This window comes from Plectropomus leopardus, chromosome 15 (genome assembly GCF_026936395.1).
Source record: "Plectropomus leopardus strain MGB_pleo_1.0 chromosome 15, ASM2693639v1, whole genome shotgun sequence".
NCBI lineage: Eukaryota > Metazoa > Chordata > Actinopteri > Perciformes > Serranidae > Plectropomus > Plectropomus leopardus.
The window spans coordinates 15,189,086-15,199,693 of record NC_142190.1 but is presented as its reverse complement, the minus strand read 5'-3'; the positions used below and the strand labels follow the sequence as shown (position 1 = coordinate 15,199,693).

Genomic DNA, 10,608 nt, shown 5'->3' with positions numbered 1-10,608 from the left:
GTGTGCCCCAGGGCTTACTAGTTGGATGCACCCAGAAAACCTTTAACGGGAAGCCCTCAGAACTACCTCAACTAGCCTCTTTTGATGGCAAGGAGCAGTGGCTTTACCCTGAGCTCTCTCCAGATGTTTGAGCTCCTCACCCTGTCTCTAAGGCTGAGCCCAGCCAACCTACAGTGCAAACTTATTTCAACAGCTTGTATCCATGCTATTATTCTTTCGATCACTAACCAAAGCTCATGATTATAGGCAAGGGCTGGGATGTAGATGGACCAGTCAAAATCTTTTCCTACCAGCTAACCATGATGGTTAATCATCACTGCAGACGCCACACACACACCACAGATTCATCTCACGTTCCATTTTACCATCTCACATAAACATGTTAAAAAATTTATTTTTGTTGCATAAATATAGATGAGTGGGCAAATAGGTAGGAAGGTAGATAGTAAATATAAACAGAGGCTATGCAGACTGCAGGTCTGCAGGTCTGCATCCTAAATGGGGTACAAATAACTAACGGCTGTTAATAGATGTTCCACTAGTCAAGCAAAAGTTGCAAGGTTTGCATAGTTGTTGTGGAAACTTAAGTCAAGCGACTGTTAAACAAGCTGTTGCATCTAAAACCTGTAAAACTGCAGGTCAAGTCATTTTTTCACCATTAATCTGTACATAGATATGTGTTTATCAGATACAACATTGGGATGAATTGTTTATGCATAGCTATGGCTATAATACTGAGATTAGTGTCACTTGTTTATAAAGGCTTGCCTAAGAAATGTTTTACAACTCTGTACTCTCCCCTTTGCTGTGCTATGCATGTTTTATCTGGTACAGGGTGTGTTTATTGGCATGTCAGATGAAGGAAACCGGTCTTTTAAATTCCAGTTGAGTAGGCATCCTACATGATACCAGTGGTGGGGATACACTTAGGATCCAGATATGAAGGATTATGATGACACCATATCTTTTTTGGGGCAGTGGGGATGTTTCCAGCAGATTGTCTTCTTCCTGCTCTGTGCCAGCATTATGCCAAACGGATTTGGCGCACTATCTGTTGTCTTCTTGACGGCTATTCCCAGTCACCACTGTCTGGTTCCAGAGGTTAACCTGTCTGAAGATTGGCGAAATGCTATCATCCCAATAGAGGTAATTAAGATTCGAACACAGCTCTTGGAAAAACAAGGAATTTTACAGCATTGCTACATGTTATCTTATAACGAACAGTAGGATACATTTATTTAAGAAGAAAGAAGAGAGGTTTGTTTTATTTCATGACAGTATTTTGATCATAAAATGTGTAGCTTCAAGGTCTTTGCACACTGAGTCCATTTTTTTCCAAAATTATTGTACATCTAAAACTGTTTCAAAAGTTTTTTTGAAGCAGGAAGGTAACTCCAGTGGAAAGAAGCGAGGGAGCAGATGTGTCATTTTGTGTTGATTTACAAGTTTTAGTAACGAATAGAACAATAAAACACCTCAGAATCAGTGTGCATCTGTGCAAAATATATATATATATTTTGATTTGGTATTAAAAAAAAACACTTACGCAAAAAAACTGCTGCAGTGTGCACAGACTTTAAAAGTTTGTTTTTTGTCTAGACATTGTTTGTTTATGGTTTGGCCAGAGCAGGGAGGAGCCAGCGTCACAAAAAACAAGAGTTGCCACTTTCTTTGAGCTTGCTGCCACGCAGTTAAATGAAGCCGTTAGACATTTAAACCTGTTTGGTTTCATGCAAATCAGTTTAATTAGCGTTTGCTCTGAAAGAATAAAAAGTAGAAAGCAAGGTGGAGGACACACTCATCCAAAGAACTTTTACATGTGCTGGATCAAAAAAATCAAACTGAGGCAAGAATCAAACTTTTTTTCAAAATTTTTTCCTCCTTTTTCCATGTATGTTTCTAAAGTGTAGTTTTTCTGATTATTTTTGGAAGATTTATGATGTATATAAAGTATATGTGTGTGTGGGTATATGTGTATATATATGTGTTTGTGTGTGTGTGTGTGTGTGTGTGTTTGTATGTATATATATATATATATGTGTGTGTGTATGTATATATATATATATGTATATATATATATATATATATATATATATATATATATATATATATATATATATATATATATATATATATATATATATATATATACATATATATGTATATGTGTGTGTGTGTGTGTGTATGTATTTGTGTTTGTGTGTATATATGTATATGTATATGTATATATATATATATATATATATATATATATATATTTCCCCTGTTAATGCCTAGTGCCCCTCTTAGTGGTCAGGGTTAGGCTTGGGTTTACATATCAATTGCAAATAACGATACAAAGTAAAATGGCAGGTAGAAAGTAGATTACCCTTCCTTCAAAGGTCTGGTGTGTAGGATTTAGTGGAATCCAGCGGTGAGGTTGCAGTTTGGAACCAACTAAAGCTTCTTCCGTGTGTTATGCGTGTAGGAGGACTAGAGTGACCCATGTGAAAACTGAATGAAAAATATATGGCCCTATCTGAAGCCAGTATTTGATTTGTTTGTCCTGGGCTACTGTAGAAACAACATGTTGCACTCTATTGAAGAGGAACCACAACAATTCTTTGTTTCAGCACCACCAATGAAAACATAGTTATCGTTACCAATATACCCCCATGAATCCTACGCAAAGGATCTTTAAGTCTTTATCTCTATGGTCTGATCTTGAGTGCACAGGTGAAAGCTATGTGGTTTGTTTAGAAGAGCAGATTTACAGATTCAGTATAGACAATAAGTTCTGGTTTTACACAGCGTGATGTGATGGTTGGAAACTTTCTTGCTGTTGGGACACAATGTCAGTTTGTTCTACACAAGAGTGACTGCTGAGTCAAGGGAAACACCAGTCCAGCGTTTGTCTTATTATCAACCCGGTTTGAACTTTTACACCAGCCCAACTAGTTATAACATTATCTATGTTTTTGTCATTGTGACTGTGAGGTGGTGAATGGGGAACCGGAGCTGAGCCGATGCAGCAGGTACAGGCTGGATGTGGTCCAAAATCTCTCTGCTCAGGGATTCATTCCTGACAGGGACGTCAACCTCACTGACCTGGAGCAGGAGGGCTGTGTGGACGGTTGGAGCTACAACAGTGACACCTACCAGTCTACCATCGTAACTGAGGTGAGTGTCCATCTACTAATATGAGAGTGTTTGCTCATTTACTTTCAGCTGTAATGTAGTTGTAGCGTCAGTAATATTAACTGTATTGAGCACATCATGCACTCTGTAGAGAAAAAGAAAAAAAATATGAAATTCATGGTTTCTATAGAATCATATGTAGTTTGATTTGAGTTATTTCCAGGTTGGGATATAAAAAACAGGAAGCCAAGGCAAGTTTATTTCAGTAACAACAGACAACTCATTTGTCATCGTCCAGACACATTCTAGTTCGATGTGGATGGTGGCTTTTGGTGTCATGCTTGTATGCCGAAAGCACTGACAGTGCAGCGCTATTTGAAGAGTTTATAGTGAGACCCCAGGTAGAATAATTTCTGGCATATCAGGTACGGAGGTAGCAACTTTGCCTCTGGTCCTCTGTTTATCGTTTGTGGGGTTAGCAATGTTTTTTCTGACCCTCTACCCAGCGGTGGGTTTTGGTTACCCTTGGTGATAGTGGTCTGATTAGCTTTCTGGAGTCAATGTAGTTTGTGGTATCACACATTTTATTCATAGTCAGTGGGTCATACCTGTTTTACAGTGAGAGTTCAGGTGGTAATACACATGTTGAAGCTCTCTTATTTGAGTTCTTGCTGGATCTACCTCTGCGATGGATGGCGTTAGACCAAGCCCTTATTGGAGTCAATGCTTTGGCCCAGTGCCAGTGTGCATTAGTATGAAGCGTCATTAGGGAAAGCTGGTTTAGGAGCCTCCACGGTTAATCCAGTCGCATTAGAACACATCCACATCACTCGTATAAAAAGTGACTTGTATTTACAAACTTGGCTGCTTTTTAGCAGTGGAAGATCTGTGTGTCTCCCCCACTAAAAAAAGAAAAAGTCAAGGCTGCAGGTTGCTTTTGTGTTCTACTGAGTAGTCAGGGGAGATGAAAAGGTGTTGAAAATGGAAGCAATGCTGTCATAATTTATCAACTCCCAATTAGGGTTTGAACAAGTAAAACAAAAAAATCCCCCTTTGATGAAGTTTACAAAGTAGTAAATTGCAAAATAATAGTAATATGTAGACAAAGCAAAGAACATGAAGAAAAAGCATGTGCACAGTAGCGAAGCAGGGGGAAAGAAAGTGGAGTATGGAAAAATACTTCTGTTCCCAGACTTGTTCCTATTTTGTTTTCAAAAATATAAAGTGATTATACAAGCATTGGCTTTTGGCACAACTCTGGCTCAGGAGGTTGAGTGGGACTTCCACTTCTCTTTAAATTTCGTTTAGTTCCTTGAAAAAGAGATTTAATGTCAAGGGACTTCCTGGATAAATTCATAAATAAAATTGTTTATGCATGGATATTCCAGTTTGACCTGGTGTGTGATGATCAGTGGAAGCAGCCATTCACCACCACAGTTTTCTACTTGGGATTTCTTGCTGGATCCTTCTTTTCAGGACAGCTCTCAGACAGGTACCGAAAACATCATCTCACAGACAAACTGCTTAAGCACCATGTTCTTGGAATCGTTTAATGCCTCACAAAAATGTCCCTGCAAAACCAGACTTTTAAAAAAAAAATACCTTCAAACTAACAGTATTTTTAGGAACCTGTACTTTGAAAGGTCATGTTCTAAAAGCTTTAATTCCCAGTTTTTTATATGTAGCAGGTCTTGCGGTTTTGCGTGGTGTTTTGTTATGTAATCATGTTTTGCATATTGTTATGATCTGTAACCCTATTGCCGTTAATATTGAGCATTTCTTTACTGCACTTTTGCTTTCTTTTAAAGTCTAATGGTATTTGTTTATATTTTGTTGTGTGATTTCTCACTCTAGGTTTGGAAGAAAGCCTGTTCTCTTTGCCACCATGGCACTTCAGACACTTTTTACATTTTCTGAGATGTTTTCACCTTCTTGGACAGTGTTTGCCATCCTCCTCTTCTTTAATGGTTTGGGACATAACTCCAACTATGTATCTGGTTTTGTGCTGGGTAAGTGTTCTAGGGACAACAAAGGATAATGTTATACAGAGATCAGTAATTTTGAATATGCATACAGTGTATTGTGTGTACTGTAAGTGTGTTAAGTATCACTGATTATCACTGATATCTTTACATTATGAGTACTGTTGTCATGCATTTTCTCTCTTTCTCCTCTTGTCCAGGCACTGAGATCTTCACCGGCAAAGTGCGGGTCCTGTTCTCATCTATGGGTGTGTGTCTGGGCTTTGCTGTTGGCTATATGCTGCTGCCTCTTTTTGCTTACTTTTTAAGGGACTGGAAATCTCTCCTGCTGGGTGTCTCACTGCCTGGCCTGCTCTACATTCCTTTCTGGTGGTAGGTTGTACTCATAACAAAACAGAAACGGTCAATTTTTCCCTTGTCAAGATACAAAATTAATCATTTGGCTGTCTGACTAGAGAAATATTCTAACTCATGCTCTAACTTTGCTGCTTTGTTTTGTAAGCCCCTTTGATCCAGCCTAAACATTTCCGTTTCTCTGTTGAATATTGAGGCAGGTTCATCCCAGAGTCTCCTCGGTGGTTGCTTTCTCAGGGAAGAGTGCAGGAGGCCGAGGCCATAGTGAGAGAGGCTGCTAAGAAGAACAAAGTTGGGGCTCCGCAGGTGATCTTTAAGGATTACATTGCACATGTGAGTCTGCTTTCACTTAAATCATGCAGAACAAGACACAGAAGCCTGCTTGAGGATGTATATTGGTGATACAATTCTTCTTATAGGGAACAAATGAAATTACATGGAAAGGCCATTACATCAGTGACAAAATGCAAATTCTGCATTGGTGCCAGAGTTTGGTGCAACATCTTTTGATGCTTATGGTGCAGTAATGGCAAATCTTACTATACTACATACTATATCATATCTGCCCTGTTTCAGTTTTGACTGAAAAATGATTCCACCAAAAAAAAAAAAAAACAAAGCACACATTACCTGATGTTGACTGACTTTTTTGTATCTAAATGTTCATGTTCGTTGTACTTATTCTTGGTCTCCAAACAGATCATGGCTTTGTCCAGCAGCTGCAACTCAAGCCCGTTTTGTCCAGTGAATTATTATACACGATCAAATGGGGCAGCACTTTACAGTTTGTTTTTGTTATTTAAGAGAGATTTGTTGTTAAAGAAGTACTTTCTGATGAGGTAGAAGGAAAAAAATGCAAAATTCAAAATCTATCACTGATGTAATGACCCTTCCTTCTCTTATAGTTTCCTTGTAGAAAACATTCATCTCTACACAGCTAAAGCACAACAAAATGCTGGTGGGACTGAGGTTTTGTATGTTTCAGGCTGATGAGAAAGAGACGACCCCTAAGGAACATCACAATGTCTTAGACCTGCTGAGGACAGATAACATCAGAAACATGTCTTTCATTCTGTGCCTGGTGTGGTGAGTGCTAAGTCTCAATAATTTCAGTCACCAAACAGGTTTTAGGCAGGAAACCCTGCCTAAAACTATACAAACAAAAACCACTAAGTTGGGCAAGGTGGCAATTCATGCTGAAAATGAGAGTTTTCTGATCCTGTCCTGTCCTGAAGTCCTGATAGCAGGACTTTGTGCTTGGTTATGCATTCAACAAACAGAACTAGCAATGTTTACATGTGGGAAGGGTTCATACGTGTTTCTTTGTACTCACAAGTCCTACTAGTTAGTGCCAAACCCCCTAGTGAAGCTCCTTACTAGTAGGCATAAAAGCAGCATTTGTGTGCAGTGTCAGACAGAAATGCATTACCAAATACAGAGGAAACAATCACAGTTACAGTGATCCAAACACACACATTTTCTATACAATTGCTGTTAAAATAGTTAGGTTACAGTAATCAAGGAGTTTACTCACTGTGTTTATTTTGGGTCTTTTCAGACATGACATCATCAAGAAAAACAAATTATAACTGGTGATTCAAGTTTATTTTATTTTTTACTTTTATCATGTTAAGCTCTGACAAAACATTTACTTACATTGAAATGGTGGTGCATTGAAAACCCTGTTGTGTTACACCAGTGCATTGCTTTTTGCCTTTTAACTCTGCATGTTTTATCTTGATTACTTAGTTTGTTGTCTTGATTAAAAGGACTGTTGTAAATATCTCTGTCTTCATAGGATCACAATGAGTGCTGGATACTATGGCCTGTCCCTGAACACATCCCGACTTCATGCAAACCCCTATATCAGCTGCTTCTTCTCAGCAGCTGTTGAGGTACCAGCATACATTTCCAGCTGGCTGGCACTGCGATACCTTCCACGACGACTGTCTGTCATCCTTGTCCTGCTCGTTGCAGGAGTGTCGTTGTACTTCATTCCACTGGTACCTAAAAGTAAGCAGTGTCATTATGTGGTGCATCCCAGTACTAAAGCAAATATTTGTAGGCGTTAAAATGAAACTACAGTAATTAGTGTCAGACTCACAGTGGAAAGTTTAAGAAACAAACTGGAATTACCACTTCGGTTGTATGTCTTCGCATACCAGTCGCATTACACTTACAGTTTACATTCATATCTGTGAAAACGTGTATGCCGTGCACACACCTTACCCCTGGCAGCACAGATGATCTATACAATCAGCACAATTTCAAGGTACTGTATCTGACCAAATGTCTCCTCTCCCGTTTCTGAAGTGTGACGTTGTGTATCAGCCCAAAAAAATATGTGTGTGATGGTAACCTTTGACGTTGGATGTTTGAAATTCCCTCAAGATATCGTGTTCACAAGAATGAGACAGATAACCTAAAAACAAAAAAGATGCCACAGAACCAGCTGTAACATTTTGATTTCATGCGTTCTTCTTTATCGCCAAAACCTGACGTCTTCTTTCCCAAAATGCCGCTCTTCTGCTGACAGTTAAGAAAATGATCTGGGGGTGTTTCGCGGGTAGCAGCTTACAGTAAACAGACTTTGATGTGTAAAATTGGTAAAGTTCCTCTTTAAACAGCTTCTAAGGTTAAAGAATTGTAAAGAATGATAAGATGACACAAAGAAAGCTTCGAATGTCTGAGGTAGAGGATGAAATGGCTGCTTAACGTGAGAAGAGAGGCAGGAGAAAAAATCTTCTTAACACTTATTTACATGCATTTAATCTGACAAACTTTATTTTTGCTCAATTCTGTTCTCAGACAAAATGTTTCTTACATTTTAGGCATATCTGAACTGGCTGTTGCACTGGAGATGCTGGGTAAATATAGTATTACTGTAGGTATAGCTCTGATTTTTGCCTACACTGCAGAGCTTTACCCAACAGTGTTAAGGAATACAGCGACAGGGACATGCACTACTATTTCCAGAGTGGGCAGCTGCGTTGTACCTTTTTTGTTACTGCTGGGTAAGTAGAACGTCTTTAGTAGTAATTATTTGCATTTTTTTCAAATCTGAATTTCTTTTAGTACATGAATTCACATGCAGTAAATGTCTGCAGTGCACATACACAGTTCCCAGGAACTTGTTTATCCTATTTTCCCTTCTCTGTGGCAGGTGATTACTTTAGGTACCTGCCTTATATCACACTGGGGACTCTGTCTGTTGTGTCTGCCTTCGCTGCTCTCTTCCTACCAGAGAGTTTTGGACGTCCTCTCCCTCAAACTATTCAAGAGATGCAGAGAAGAGAGAGGTTGGTTCCTTAAGTAATATAACATTTTTCTTTTAAGTATTTAAAGCCCCTATGTGAACACGAGGATTTGACTTTGGCAACTCCTTAAGGTAGTCATAAACTAGAGACCATCTTGCAGGGGATCAATGTAGCTGGGATACAGCTATCTGCGACTTAAAGCAAATGTGGGCTCGCTGTGTAAAGTGACAGAAAACTCCCATCTTTGAACGCAACCTTTATTTTGAGCTCTACAACGCAGGTGTTTCATGACTGTATCTTGCATTGCTGTGATGTTATTGCATTGACAAAATTTGTCCGCAGATAGGCAATTAAACATGTGGTTTCCACAAGTTTAGGTGTATCTTGAGAGCTTTACCATACAAGTTTATTCATAGCACTGTCATTACAATGTAGAAAGGTCCTTTCAGATCTTAGCCTTGGTGCTTTCGCTATGGAGGTTCATCCTTCTCCCAAGTTAAATGCAAAGGTCAATTGTGGATTTGAAGTTTTTTATATATCAAACTTTAGATGTGAATTTATAACATGCTATGGTATTGGAAAATAAATAAAATTTCTTAAGAATAAAGTGATAATTTCAAGAAAATTCATATTATATAAATTAAGGGTGTCAGTTTTGTTTAAATTGCTTTTGATAGCCTGACAACGGTTAACTAATAACTAACCGAAAGAAGAAGAAAAAATTAAACAAATTTTAAAAAAAAAAAAAAAAACAAAAAAAGAAGAAGAAGAATTTTTTCCTTTTAGTACAGCACTCCATTAACTGAGTAGGACTTTCAGACAATAATGTAGCAACAGAAACAGGTCATTGATTATTCCTTTAATTTCACAACCAAAACTAATGCCCCTCACATCATAACTGAGAAGATGTGATGATGACGGCATCAGTCTTTGTGGTCAATGCACCTAGTGATGATAATTGAGTTGAAGAGTAGAGGTGACAACATTCAAATGCTGCGGCTTTCTTAGTTCTTGTGTTTGCTACCAAACATAATGATGTTTTGTTTGTCTTTTGTCCCAACAGCATGAGGTGCCCGTTCAACACGAGAAAGGAACATTCAAAACCTGTGGTGCTTTTCGAAAGTCAGCTCTAAACGTAGGCTATAAGACATTACTTACAGGAGCAACTAATAAATATTGTTTTATTGCTAAAATCATTCTCACTGTTAACTGTATTTCTGTTGGTCCCCATGGTTCCTGCAGAACTTGGCAAAAAAGCTTTTAAATATTCGCCCCCCTTTTCTTGGGATAACTTACAGAAGGACCAGAAACTGTCTGATCTGATTATTGTGGAATTTAAGTCACTTTAAAAGGATTGAGGAAAATAGCACTCCTGGTCAATGTAATTGCTACTCTAATTCGGATTTGGACAAGGAGAGCTATTAATTAATTGTGTAAGATTTAATGTGTCACAGAGAGATTTAAATTTGTCGGGGACAAATCCATGTTAAAACCAGTCCATGTTAAGGTCTCCACCAATAAGAATCTATTTGAATGTGTTAAAATTTTCTCCAACTCAATAGAGATAAGACCGACATCATTGTCTCTGGGCCACGGAAAGACAGGCAGAGTGTCCACACTCACTTTGAATCCCTCTCTCTCATAACTCAGAGTCAATCAAGAAACCTCGGGGTTATCCTGGACTCTGATTTAAATTTCCACAGTGACATAGAAATCAGTAACTTCATCTGCCTACTATCATTTAAAAAACATTGCCAGAGTCAGAGGGATAATGTCAGCAAGACTCTGAAAGGCTCTCCCAGCCTTTATTTCCAGTAGGTTAGATTACTGCAACAGTCTTTTTGTAGACCTTTCAAAACAAGCTGTTTGGCAACTTCAGCTTATTCAGAATGATGCTG

General features: G+C 38.5%; 1 protein-coding gene across 1 annotated transcript; it reads left to right on the top strand.

Annotated features, from left to right (window-relative positions):
• Window positions 1-668: 668 nt before the first annotated feature.
• On the top strand, window positions 669-9,906 carry LOC121952351 (organic cation/carnitine transporter 2-like). Its single transcript, XM_042498968.2, has 11 exons — window positions 669-1,146; window positions 2,977-3,159; window positions 4,506-4,609; window positions 4,972-5,126; window positions 5,300-5,471; window positions 5,654-5,786; window positions 6,439-6,539; window positions 7,252-7,466; window positions 8,285-8,467; window positions 8,617-8,752; window positions 9,774-9,906. The coding sequence occupies exons 1-11, from the start codon at window positions 940-942 to the stop codon at window positions 9,841-9,843; spliced, it is 1,659 nt and encodes a 552-aa protein (XP_042354902.2). The 5' UTR covers window positions 669-939; the 3' UTR covers window positions 9,844-9,906.
• The last annotated feature ends 702 nt before the right edge of the window (window positions 9,907-10,608 follow it).